We start from the raw sequence: 14,218 nt of genomic DNA on the forward strand, positions 1-14,218 counted from the left end.
CTGTTGTTAAATGTGTGCATGTTTTCTTGCGTTTGTGTATTTTTTTATTTCCCACATTTCTTTATATTTGAGATTTCTTAGTTTTCGCGTTTGTGTGTGAATACGTGCCTGCTTCCATGCGTGTTTGCGCTTACTCTTATTTCTGTGCTTTTATGTTATATAAGCATTTGTTTTTGCTAGTTTTCTTTCAGCAAATTCTTTTTACACGTTTTCATCAACCAATCTCATTCAAAACACTAACTCCTGTAGACTGCAGGGCTGGCCTCTTCCATCTCATTAAAACCTTTCTCACTGGTCTACCGCGTCTTCTCAATCTGTCTACTCGCTGTGTTTTCTATCCTTGCTTCTTGTGTTGCTGCCGCACTGTGATTAACCAACTTGCTCAAAACGAATTTTCATCGCCTATGAAAACAGAAAGGTTTAGAGGTACATTTTCTTATAAACGTCATGTGGGTTGCACAGTAATTTTGCCTCTTACATCTGTTCATGTTTATGCATCAGTGCATGTGGCAGCTCACCAGGGGCGCTATAACGTAAAACTATTCCAAATTTTTCTATTCCCTTTCTGCTATCAGCCCTCCACGATTAGTCAAAAACTTTTTTCAACCACCCCCACTTCACCTGTCTGTCACGCGATGTCACGAAAACCGCGATACCTCCCCATCTGATATGATGTGTACACACTGATTATGCATGATTTGACAGAAAAAAGAAAAACGCTTATTTGTTATTCGACCCTTTTTCTCCATTAGCCCTCGGCTATTGGTAAAAACTTTTCGGGCTGCACCCACTTCACCTGCCTGTCACGCGACGTCAAGAAACAGCAAAAACTCACCGCGTCAAAATGACATTTACGCGATAAAGATGCATTAATATGCCGAACAAAACTGAATTTTGTTCGGAATAGCCGCAGGCTGCCCCGTTCCGGAAGGAATAAAAATGGCTGCCGCCGATCGCTCAGACGCTGGGTACTCGCACCTGCCGGCGAGCATGGGTGTGTTTGCGTATGATAAAACCTCTTGCGTGGCCGTGTAACGTTTTCGGGCACTTTCGGCACGTTTACCCCCTCATTCTGCCAACTCTTCTTTGCTGAGGGTCCGTTTTAGCGTCATGCCTGAGCTTCCGTTGCATCCCGCCGCGATTTTCGACCAGCCACCGCTAGCTAAGTAAGGGAAAGCCGACCAATCGTAGACGCCGGCACCACCCTCTTCATCCGGTTATCGACTTTCAGTGCAGTGGCTCGGCCCCATCGAATCCCTCTCTACTGGAACGTTCTCCTCGCCTCTTGTCAGCCAATTAGATACGACAAGCCACTCAGTGTAGGCAATGTTATTCGTTCTTCAAGCAAGCAAAAGTGACCTCCTATGAACGAGGAGAGCGTTTGATTGGTCTGTTCCGACAACCCTGCGGGTGACCGCCCGGTGATTGCGTCCGCGGTTACGCAAATTTGACGTCAGGAGATTGGAATAGAAACATATTGGAATAGTTTTACGTTATACGGCCCCAGAAGTGCACTTGAAATGCTGCAGATTCTGAAACTACACCTTGCTATGCTGTTGCATTTTTCATGATTTCAGTTTCTCAGGTTTCAGTTTTTCACGATTTCAGTTTTTCACGGTTTCGCTGCCCATCACATATGATGGTAAAAATTTTCAACATGAATAAAATTGTGCAGTGGGGTGTCATTTCCTGTCTGACACTTTCATCGTTTGCAAAGGCATCTTTCAGTGAATGGAGCCCAGGAAAGCAGTGCACTCAGAGCTTTTGCAACTTTCACCATTTATTACTTCACCAATGTCACTGTCCGAACCTGGCCGTCGATCGCTATGCCGATGACTTGTGAATTAAATAATTGCCTCAATAAAACACCTTCAACTTTACTCAGCATTTTTCAGTACAAATAATGCTAGCAGAGCTATTCAGGATACTGGAGCAGAGGATTCAGGATACAGGATTCAGGAGACTGCAAGGTATGCCTTTCAAGCGTGCCCTCGACTACTGCTATGAATAGCTACCCGAATGAGTATTTTGGGCCTCACTAAGCTAATGATGTTTGATAATTGTTCTCTTTTCCGCATTACTTGCCTGTGCCATATAACCAAAATAAAGAATGCCACCACATGTATGTTCTTTTGCATACAAACTGCTAAAAGTGGCGGTCAATTGTGCGTTGACTACTGCTCTTTCACCTACAATCGCCATGACATGGCTGGGCTTTGAAGTGCATATGCTAAAGGTGCCTTTCAAGCGTGCCCCCAACTGCCTCTATTTCACCAAAGGGCCCACGAGCTCGACGGTGGTTGCCCAAATGTGTTTTATTGGCTTCACTAAGCTAATGATGCCTGATAAATGTTCTCTTATTCGCATTACTTGCCTGAGCCAGATAACCAAAATAATGCAACCAAATGATTATGCTTTGGCGTGCAAACTGCCAACAGTGGCTGTCAGTTTCGCATTCACTGCTGCTATTTCACCTACAATGGCTACGCATGACTACACTTTGAAATGCAGACTGCTGAAGGTCCCTTTCAAGCGTACTCCGACTACTGTTATTTCATCACAGGGCCCGTCATGCTCGTAGATGGCTGCCCCATAGAGTATTTTGGGCCTTCTGATATTGGCATTATTCATCTCAACAGGCTGGAAAAAACAGTAGGGGCAGCGCAACTACCTGGAAGCAGGCCGCCTAACAGGGCCATTTTGCTCTGTATTGCTTCATTCAGTGTCGCACAGGCTTAAAAAAGCTGCAAGTAGATATGATGTTAATGTTGCTTTCACTGCTCCCAATAAGCTAGGTAAGATATGCGCTGCCGTGCAGAGCAAAAAGGAGCAGGTAAACGGCAAAAAAAAAGAATCGATGTTTGTCCAGTGAAGCACAATAAGAACAACAGTTTTACTGAGTGTCGTATAGTTGTGGTTTATAAGATTTCCGTTAGCCGTGGCCAGTTCTACGCAGGGCAAACGGGGCGGTGTATCATTCAGAGGCTAAACAGAACATAACAGAACATAAAGGATCGTTAACCGGTGGATCGCCTTCTAATCTTTATTTACATTGCCAAGATTGTAACTGCCTACTAGAGTTAGGTGAATGCGCGATATTGTACAGGCACAAGAATGAAGATACGCGTCTTATGGTAGAGGCATGGCATATCTATAATGGTGGAAGTGCGTGCGTGAGTCAGCCTTCGAATACTTTACATAAGGAAGAGATTCAGTGTCTCAACAGTTATTTCTCGCGTAGACCGATACATGTACCCAACTGACACGTGGTGTTACCATTCCAGAGGTTGCGCAGATGAGTTTTGTGTCTTCTTTTTTTTGCGCCTCAGTGCTCCCTTCAGTTGATAGTCGGCGTTCGTGTTGTCTTCTTCTCTACTCTTGTGTGCTGTCTGCACGCCTCACCTCTTTTTTGCATAATGATTCCATGCCAATACTTATATTGAGCACAATCTCTGCATGACGTTGCTTTTTCAGAATTGAGCTTCCGTTAAAAGGAATGTGTCTCCAAATGAACTGCTTATTTATTTGAGAGGTTACGGGAGAATGCTTGGCTGCTGTGAACCCAGCGGCAAAATTTTGGTAGCCCTAATAACGGCTGTTCTTTCGTTAATAAGAAGCCGTTATGCTTCATCGAGTGGCTCAATGCCGGACAGCTCGCAGTCGGAGCCGCTTTCTTCACTGTCATCTTCACCCACTTGGATTATGATGAGTTGTTTGTGGTCACTCCAAAACATATCAAGCCTGAACTTTTCCTTCATGTCCATCACGTGGTGAATGTTCTTCCACCAGTTTTCCGCCGTTACGTGCTTGATTTTTTCCCTCAAAATGTCTTCGACAGTGGACGGCTTGAAGTCTCTGTTGTCCGCATCGATGCCATTCTTCACCTTTGCCCACACGAGCTCGATAGGATTAAATTCGCAGTGGTACGGTGGGAGCCTGAGTACAATGTAACCGGTCCTTTCGGCTGCACTCTTCGCGATGTAGCTCAGAAAGCGTGGCTTTACAGATGCTACCAACTCAAGCAGCTGCTTTTTAACCATCATTTTGCTGTAGGTCATGTTTTTGCTTTTTAGGCACTCTTGCATTTTTTCCTTCTTCCAAGCTGCCTTCGGCAATTTTCCTTCTCGCAGGGAATGGTAAGGTTCATTATCCAAAACAGTGACGCTACCAGCAGGCACCTTCTGCAGGACGCCATTAAACCATCCCTCGAAGCGATTGCCGCCCATATCTTCGTTGTAGTCGCCTGTTTTTTGGCTTCGGAATATATCTAAGCAGCCGTCGACGAAGCCATCCTCGCTGCCAATGTGCGTCACAATCGAGCGCTGGCCTTCTCAAGAAGGTTGTTTTAGACCCGTCGACAGGCCACTTGCTCGAGTTTATAAGCGTCCGCGCTTCTGCAACACCGTGTCTGTCGACACGATCGACCGAGCGTGTCCCGCCGTCACCCATGTCTCGTCCAGGAAAACGATCTTTCGGCCTTCAACCCGGTAGCACCCCAGGTCACGAAGGTAGTGATTCCGCCATTCAGCGATGTCATCCCGTTCGATAAGCAGCGAATTGCGGCTCCGGTTCTCGTGCTTGCATCTGATCTCGACAAGCAGACGACGCACAGTACACCGCTTCAGTGATGGGAGATCCATAGACTTCGAAAACTGGTTAGTTATCTTCTCGACCGTCGGTGTCTCGTTGCGGTGAAAGAAATCGCGCACACACGTCATCAGCGTGCACAACGTGAAGCTGTCATACTTCGTGCTGCGTTTCCTTTGCTTCGCATTTAGTGGACGCTTTCGCGAGGGCGTCGACAGTTTGCCACCCGAAATATGCGACGCATTGACCTCCCTCCTCACCTTGAACACTGTGCTTTCGCTGACACCGAGTATCTCGGCGACAAACTTGGTCGTGGCCTCCACGCTGTGTTCAGGCTCCCTTGTTCGTTAATACGTGTAGCAGTGGAAGATCACGTAGCGCTAATGACTGTTCAGGATATAGCCACTCTTGTTCTTGTCGAGGTTCCTTGGTGGTGTGGACATCGATGTGACACAAGGCTCGTTCGGCATCAAAGTATCGCATTCCGATGTCACCTTGCTGTGCTCCATCTCGGAAAACTCGCAAGGAATACCTTGCGCGAACTGGAAAGATTGCAGGCTTGGAAAAAAAAGTGAGAAGAAAAAAGTTTGTGAGAACACAAAATCAAAAAATATTAATTTTACGCTATTTAGCACCAAGAATATTTATTTAAAACGATGAACGAAGCATTTTTGTACCTTTCCTGCCCCGAGTATTCACTACCCAGGCTTGTAATGGTTGCGATAAATGCATTGTTTTATATAAGTACTTGTATAATAGCAAATCATTCCTTTTAAGCTCGGAAAGGGAGCACTAAATGTGCCGTGTACATATAAACAAGCGCAAAAGCCATGCAGAGCTGCTCTTTCTGCTTTTGTCAGTTGCGCAATAAAGCTAAAGAGCAGACGACGGGCAGCGTTGTGGCAGGCCCGGGGTTATATTTCTGTCGGGATCCGGCATGTGCTGTCGCACATAAGAGCTCTATTAAACCAGTCATCAAAATACAAAAGTCCTTATTTATACTCAGAATCGCGCGTTTCAGAAGCACGATTTCTGTAGTGGGATTATTTTAGTCGTGGAGGCAATCGGCTGTCGCGCTTCGGTCATCAGGGTGGGGCCTCCTCTTTTTTCTAAAGTTGTATCCCACTATATACAATATTTCGTCTTTGTAAAGAAAAAAGAAATTAGCTGTTCATTCATCACACTTTCAAAATTTTTCGACAGAATAGCGAGCAGCGATATCGGTAGGAAATTTGATAATTTATTTCTATGGCTAACTTTAGATATAGCTATTACTCATGACATTTTAACTTTCTGCGGGAAAACACCGCTTGTTAGCATGAGATAAATAATGTGAGCAATAGTCCCCGAAATAAGGTGAGATACTTATTTTAATTCCATCGCGCCAATTACGTCAATTGCATCTGCGACATTACTTTTGAGCAGCCTTTGGACGCTTCCACTTCGGCAGGAGGTGTTGGTTGCATGCATATTGTGTGTTCCAACATGGGTATACCTGGAATATTAGTATCACAATCAGTATCACTAGGCTTTTCATAACATCGTGAATTTATGAAATGAAATGGGCATTCAATGAGTTAGCTTGATCTTCACCGCAAACAGTTCTACCATTTGTAGTCATTTCTTTATCACCGCACTGTTTCTTTCTATTCGTTAGTGAATTTACCATTTGCCATACCTTTCTAGGGTTGCCGTAAATGTTCTCGAATTTTGCTGTGTAGTCATTATTTTTATGGTTTCCTAAATTATTTTTCAATGAATTTCGGAATTGTTATCTCTACAAAAGAATTTTAGGATCTCGGTGACTGAGGAATTCGTGGTACAACTTATTCTTAACATTTATGTGTAGAAAAAGACTTTCGTTTATCTGTGGTTTTCTGTATTTTTTTATTTCTACGCAGGACGATTTCCTTGAGCGTGAATGAATTATGCGAAAAAAGAATCATAGGCAGTGTCGACATCGCTGTGCTCTATTATAACGCTTCAGTCACGCTTTTGCAATAAGTTCACAAATACTTCACGTGAGCTATCATTAAGGTTTCCTCAAAAAATACCTGCTCATCAGCGCTATTTTCATATTGGGTATTCAGTAGAAAGACTGGCAGATGGCCACTAATATCTGAAGAAAAAACACCCGATTTTATACATTCTGCGCTGAGGTTTGTTGTGCAGACGTCCAATAACGTCCAAATGAACGATTGCTGTAACACGTTCGTTGTGATCACAACATTCAAGTTGGTGTATTGTCTCGTCGAACAAAGTTGTGCCACGTTTTATTTATTCCAAGAAATAGTTTACGCCGGAGCCGCCCGCCTGATTCTATTGCCACTATTCCGGACAATGCAAGTTTCAAAACAGCAGTAAACAAGACGCTGTGTTATAACATTATTGTAGCACGTGTGTGTATTTGTTGTTAATGTATACCACTCTTTTTTCATGCGAAGCTTGTATTGCCTGACTCATGTCGGCGTTGGTGTTAACTCACGGAAAAACTGAAGCCACGCAAAAATAAAAATTGCTTGCGAGACCACCACGCTATCCGATTCAGCCACTGTCGTTTCTTTCTTCTTTATTGCATGGAATTATGAGGAGTGTGAATCCAAAAATATTACATTAAATTTGAACATACATGAGAAACGAATGCACACATGGCACGCAGTCCAATGAATGTTGAAAATTAGGGCAAACAAACACGAGCGTCCATACACGAAATCCATTCCGGAACGGGATGAATGGTAGCAACCACACTACGCACTTGAGCAGCCTCTTCTCGAAAGAAAGACCTTGTCGACCGAGGTGGCTCCGCATGTCTGTCGATCATTCAGCTTCTCCATAATGAATGATGTCCTAATAACATAAACAAATGATATAATGTATTAGTGCCTGTCTTCTTCAAAGGAAGGAACGTGCATGACATTCTTCAGCCACTGTCGGTTCATAATGTGCGCCCTTTAAATGGGGTTTTTATGTGCATGAAGAAGTAGACGCAGCGCAAGGCGCGAGCCAATCACAGGCGTCTCCTCCCTCCGGAGGAGTGAAAGGGTGTGATCGCATCTTCGCTCACCTCGCGCCCGCCGTTTCCTGCCAGTTCAGGCCCGGCCGACAGATGGAGGCCGCGTTTGGTTCGTTCTTCCGAAGAGCAGGCTGCGTTGAAGGAAAGGCAGCGCGAGCGGGACGCGCGTCGTGCGTTCGGCTGATGAACAGGCGGCGTTTGATGAACGCCGCAGGGAACTCGCCCGAACAGGGGCTCGTCGTCTAGGTGCCAACCTCGCCGCGAGAGAGCGTGAAGCCGAAGCTTTATGACAACGAAGAGCCGCGGATCCAGAGCTTCGCATGCACCCCTCTTCAGAAAAGTCGAAGGGCTGTCACTTTTGCAATGACTTCGGGCATGTAAAGTATTTTAATAAAGTAATAAATATAGTCACTCAACCTCAACGCATTAGCGTCGACCGTCATCGCGAGAAGGGTCCTGCAGAATTTTTGTGACTTGGCCTATCGAAAGTGCCTTTCGCTAGCCCTAGCAGCAAGGAAGCGCAGCGTTTCATGAAGAACGCAGACTCGAGTTCAAATGTCGCTGCAGATTCATTAACGTGAAAATGAGAGAAGATCGTTGCAGAATAAAATTTGTAAAACCAATTCTCAGGTAGAGAAAATAACCGATGATGGAGTGCAGAGGACGTACTGGAAGAGCATGGTCGTTCCGTTTACTGTATTTGTGCCATGGTAATAAAGGTAGCGCAGAAAGTAATGTTCAAATAATTTATTACTGTATAGTAATTGCTTAATTACATTTGCGGTGCAATTTTGGTGACCGTGATCAATAACATTTTTGAACAAATTAATTGTAATTCTTATAGGTTTCTTTTTTTCTGTAACGGGTGCAAGTGTAACCATGACTGATCATGGCAGTGATGGCGTTCTTATATATTGTTACGGGAAGGACGAGTCAGTAAGACGAGCAATTATTTACAGGTTATATTTACAACAGTGGTTGCAGCGCTGACCGGTTAGATTCACAGAGCTACCCCAGTTCGTTCTTCCTCCTCTTTTCTCGAGTAATGGCGCTCACGCTGCTGGTCAGTCTAAGCACGCAGTGCTTAGATTGACCAGCAAATTCACTTTGTACAAGGAGCTTTGGATAAATGAATGAATGAATGAATGAATGAATGAATGAATGAATGAATGAATGAATGAATGAATGAATGCGCCTCGTCCAAACAATCAAATATCACATGCGTGTAGCATAATCCCGCGGCGGCAGAAGCGACGTCCGGGAGCGTCTGAATGCCATCACCTGGAGGGTGATACTGCTTCAGTCGTTTTACGTGCACAATATCACTGGTCTGGGAAGCAGATGGGGCGTCATAGGCGATCTCGTAGGTGTCGGGAATCACGGCACGAAGCACTCGGTATCGACCTGCGTAACGAGACAGCAGTTTTTTGTAACAGGCCGACCTGACGCGCCGGAGACCACAGAAGCACCAAAGAACCAGGGGGGAAGTGCATGCCTCGGTGTCGCCTCGGTGTCGCCGGGCCTTTGAGTCTCTTGAGATTTCAGAAGTCGGTCACGGGCAATTTCCCTTGCGTGGGCACAACGGGCAATGACGTCAAGTGCATATTCACTGGTCGGTGCCGCGTGAACAGGGAGGGTTGTGTCGAGGGGCAGTGCTGGTTCTCGGCCGAACTGAAAGAGAAATGGGGAATAACCGGCTGTGTCGTGACGCGAGGAATTATAAGCAAATGTGACAAACGGTAGAGCGAGGTCCCAGTCAGTGTGGTCTGAAGAGACATATTTCGCGAGCATGTCTGTGAGAGTGCGGTTGAGACGCTCCGTGAGGCCAGTTGTTTGCGGATGGTATAACGTGGATAGCTTGTGCCTCGTGGCACAGGACTGCAGGATGTCCGTGATAACTTTTGATAGGAATGTCCGGCCACGGTCTGCGAGAAGTTTTCGCGGAGCTCCATATAAGACTTGTGTTTGAAATAATAGCATTCAATTACTCCTCAAATATATATGTATTCTGTTCCTGACCTCCATTTGCGTCTTGCTTTTTCATTGTGTACCAAATGAGAAGGCTTGTATGCTGTTTTTGAACAGATTAATAAATAATTCTATTCGATAAGCTAACTTTACTCAACCGTAAGTACGGACGTTAAACGTAACCACGACAAGTGACAAGGACACGCGCGGACTGCTAACGGAAGTTTTATTATCAATGCGCCGAAATCTTCGCGCTCTAAACTTAGGATTATAAATCATGAACTTGCCCAATCGGCCACCCTGCTAAACTATTCAAGCGGTCTACATCTACAAACCCCTGTTAAAGAGAAAAGATATGGTTGATCCCTCTTTCATAGGAATCGGTAGAACACGAAAGTTAAACGTGTCTTCACAGATGCTGTTGCGTGTTTGGTTCGTGAACTCACGATCCACTGCAGCGAAAGGCCCACGATTTGCGTTTCGGCGACCGGATTGCAGGTTCGCTTCGCGCGCATCCTCGTGTTGACGAGCAGCTTCGGAGAAATTACGAGCATTTTGGTCTGGCTCGGTAGGGTCCTTGGCAGCCAGCTGAGTTGAGATGCGCTCAGCTTCAGAAATGCGAGTGGCAGAGTTCGCAGAGTGCGCCGCGAACGCGTACTGCTTCACGCTGGCGTGTCGCTCTCCGTACCAAAGCGAGATTCGCCCGTCGACGTTGTTGCGTTTCTGTGCCGCTTAGCGCAGCGGTTTTCTTTGTTCGTGCCATCGCAAGGGAAGCAGTAGGCGACGTGTAAGCACTGCTGACGAATAACAAAGGCTAATCAGTCGCGAAAGAGATACCATGTGCGGAAACTGCGTTGTCTCCTCAGAAGAAGGCCTACACTACCTACATCAGGCTACACCGCGTTGTAGCCTTTGCTGCGCTAAGACTACCGAACCGTTCGCTGTCGACGCTCATTATGAGCGTCATTATAGAGTGCTTCGCTTCACCGCTCCTAGATGATGGCGCCATTCCTGTCAAGGGTGCATACTTTACGCCTTCGCGTCGACGTCACATCCTTTAAAGGAAATTGATGGCGGACCCCGGTATAAAAACATTTTCGTGTAAAAAATACTGGCCCTCCAACGCCACGTGATGGATCAAAGAAGCAGACAAAGGCATCAGCGAGCCAGTCCCCAGGCATCGAGCGTTGTCAGTCAGAACGAAGGGTTGCAGGTGGCGTTGAAATAACGCGCGACCTATTCAGCGGATCGGTGACAGGCACGATTGACGCCATGGGTCCCAGCGCTTCTTGATCATCAACTACCAGCTGTCTCTTGCCATTTAAATCATTCGTCTCGTCACCATCCCGCACTGCCTTTCGTCGCTCTCTCCGTTTTAACAGCACTCGACGGAACACACTCAGGACGCTGCCACTCTGGCTTGTGCTGCTCGTTAGGATGCCGGCACACGACTTTTGGCGTCGCGGGCCTCCTTTGCGATCGCCAGCCGGATATTCTCCTGGATACTCTCCTGGATACTCTCCTGGATACTCTCCTGGATCTCCCGTTCTTCAGTGGTTTCCACTTCGGCCCGTCTTGAAAGCTTCTCTCACGCCGCACAGCACCTTACAGGGTCTTGAGATGGTGCAGCACTGAAAGCGGCGTGGTCGCGGCGATGAACGCTCACGCTATCTTTTCCCCTGCTGCGAAGTGATGCTGTCTACGTATTGCGCTTAAAACAGTGCAGCTTAGCTAGTTTGCATCGAGCGCAAGAATGTTGTTCCGGTTCTTTGAGGGTCATGTTATGAATCGATTTGACAAAGTAGGAAGTAGCCGGCGGAGCAGTGATGTTGACAATACGGTCAGGCGCTTGTGGGAGCTGCCATGCAGTCCGCCACACTGTAAACGAAAATAAACCCACCTGGGAGTTTTTAACAGGTGATGTGCCCTAAAACCTCCCCTCCTCAAATATTTACTCCGATCAAAAGCAGGAGCAAAACAGCGCCATTCCCTCGTTTCACTCCGCTGGCTAGCTGCGGGAGTATTAGGGCGACATGACGCGATTTTACTCCGCTTAAAATCTTGTTATAATACTCCGCTTAAAAACTCCTCTCCGCCGAAAGAGGTTGGTCACGTGGCGCTTACCATGAGGCTGTGCGCCTCGCCAGCGACTGGGCGCATTCAGCGGAGTCGGCAGTGCTCCTGGTTGACGGTTTGTTTACATTTGTGAAGAGTCGTTCCGTGACAGCGTTTCGTCAATTTGTTCCCCGTATTTCCTTCCAGAAAGTGTTATAGGCATGCCTGAAGCTCGCTGTTTCTCAGCTTCAAGTACGTTAGCTCTGATCACTTTGCTGACAACGATGAATGCAAGAGCAACGTTTTCAAGTGCGGAAAAAGGCTTAGGTATACCTCGAAGCTGCTCACTGGCTTTTGATGTCGGCTCAGGTTCTGACTGTGTTTTCGTGCTGCGTGACCCTGGCTTGTGTTCTTCACTACGGGAAATACGACTTTGATGTCCTTTTGGGTACATGCTGACAACCTCCGGTGTAATGTTTGTAAGGACCGCGTACCAATGGCAACAGCAGCCACTGTTCGAGCGACGACGTCCGTGCTAGTCGCACATGAATGGCGTACCCCAAGTTCATTGCGGTGCTGTGTTGCCAGTGAGGAAGATCGGTGTGCAAGCAACTGTTTTTATGTATCTGCGAACGGATATTCTCACCCGAAAAACGGTAGGACATATGTATGCGTACTGTAAATAAAGCTTCTTATTGAGCGATGTGCATCAAATTTTTATCGCGCGTATAGGTTTTGGTCACGTCGTTGCTTCCGATATTGCATTAACATTACGCTCTATCCGAGACACTGATTTATACGCATGCCTGCTGGCTCCGAGTTTAAGGATTCACTCGAGAGATCAGCGACGTAGCTCCTATTCACAACCGACAGATATTGCTTGGACGCCGAGCAAATAGTGCGGTGTATAATATGTATGACTGCGCATTTTCGGTGTTACGTCGGCTGCTGCGGGTCATGCTCATACGTAATGATTTGTTGCTACGCTACCACTATATCTCAAAAATTTAATTTTGCTGTGAAGCAGACGCACTTACATTTTTCTTGCTTACTGTAACTAACGCACTACTTTTTGGCCGCGAACGCCGGCAGTGTGCGAAGTCGCTCCAGCACTCATAGAATGGCATGCTAATTGTGAGAAATTACGGCATTAATTTTTTTCTCTCACTATTCTGAATTAACAGTTTTGTGTTGATTAAGGTATTGTGTTAATATCAGGATGGCACATTTCGCATGAACGAGCATGTGAGTCGTAATTCTGAAAACAGCACAGCTGCTCCCTAGGCGGTTTCGAGGTGCACAGTATCGTGGCTACGTGGATACTGGCTATCGTGGATACTGGCACCGTTGCTTCTTGAGTATCGCGTGTACGGGGGATGTCTTTCAAATTTCTGCATTGGGCGTTTCTGAAATGTTTATGTATGTCATGATATATGTGCTTTCATTGACTTGCTTCGTCGGATTTAATGCGGTATCGTGTGCATATTTCGAAATTTGACCAGCTGCCTCTGTATGTAAAGATGTTCGCGCCAACTCACGCGCTGCCTCTTTTTATACTCCCGTTGCACCTCGAAAAAACTCCGTCCATTTCAAAGCAAAAAAGAAAGATAGAAAAAATAACTCCCATAATTCCACGCAAAAATTCCGCTCGCACGGAGTAAAAATTCTACTCCGATCATACGGAGCATAATAAACTCCTAACCGGGGGGTCGCTAGAGGACAAGCGTTATACTCCCACCTCGGAGTTATTTCCGTTTACAGTGCATTTTCGGTCTCGAACATTGAGCGTCTTACGAATTAATTAAACCCGAATGCCCATCACTTTATGCATCGCACCTTGGGAATGTCGAGGGGAGTACTGGCGACAGTTGCGTTTTTGTTGTACAGGATTCCGCCTGGAACTCTAAGGATAAAGGATAATTATGAGGATAAAGGTAAGGACCAAATATAAGCGCTCGCTTGTGAGGCTATATTGTGGCGGAAATGACAATTTTAACATGGGTACAGTGATCTGCGAATCAAACGCGATAATCGGAGCGCATGGCGGCCGTAAGGATTTCGGGTCACCGGTGGACGCTGGGGACACGAAGCTGATGCATTGCGATGAAAGTTAGAGCCTTTGTGGCGCATTTTGACTCCGTGTGAGCCCCCGGCGATTGACCAGTGCTTGAATTGTTGAATTGTCGCGTTTGAATTGTTGAGTACTGCACATTCGCAGCCAATGTGCAGATAGATCATATGAGAAGAACATGCTGAAAGGCATGGATGAACACCGGGTTTGCGAAGGGTAAGAGGGAATTGATAGGAGGCTTTGCATGGCTCACGATGAAAAGGTTACTAAGAAAACTTCAAAGGTGACGTTAAACAGAAAGCGACTCATCGATAACAAGAAAACTTATTGAAACGCACCAAGTTCAAGCAACTTTTTCTTGCTTTGCGATATAATGCTTGCGAAGTCAGCCAATCGCATTTTTATGCGAAGCATATTACGAGAGCTCAACCCAGCTCCTCAGGCGCGGCGGCGTCGCCATGAAACCACGTGACACCGTGACGTCACGACAGAGGAGAAGTGGCTTTGGCTCAACTCTTGCAAGA

The 14,218-nt window shown here is 46.3% G+C and overlaps 1 protein-coding gene across 1 annotated transcript; it reads right to left on the reverse strand.

Annotated features, from left to right (window-relative positions):
• Window positions 1-3,620: 3,620 nt before the first annotated feature.
• LOC139052182 (uncharacterized) lies at window positions 3,621-4,226 on the reverse strand. Its single transcript, XM_070529258.1, has one exon. It carries the CDS (start codon window positions 4,224-4,226, stop codon window positions 3,621-3,623), a length of 606 nt encoding a protein of 201 aa, XP_070385359.1.
• Window positions 4,227-14,218: the final 9,992 nt, after the last annotated feature.

The sequence above is a fragment of the Dermacentor albipictus genome, unplaced genomic scaffold (assembly GCF_038994185.2).
Source record: "Dermacentor albipictus isolate Rhodes 1998 colony unplaced genomic scaffold, USDA_Dalb.pri_finalv2 scaffold_19, whole genome shotgun sequence".
NCBI classification, from domain to species: Eukaryota; Metazoa; Arthropoda; class Arachnida; order Ixodida; family Ixodidae; genus Dermacentor; species Dermacentor albipictus.

Coding starts and splice junctions, on each gene's coding strand:
- LOC139052182 (XM_070529258.1), bottom strand. CDS start 4,226: ATGGGCGGCAATCGCTTCGAGGGATGGTTTAATGGCGTCCTGCAGAAG.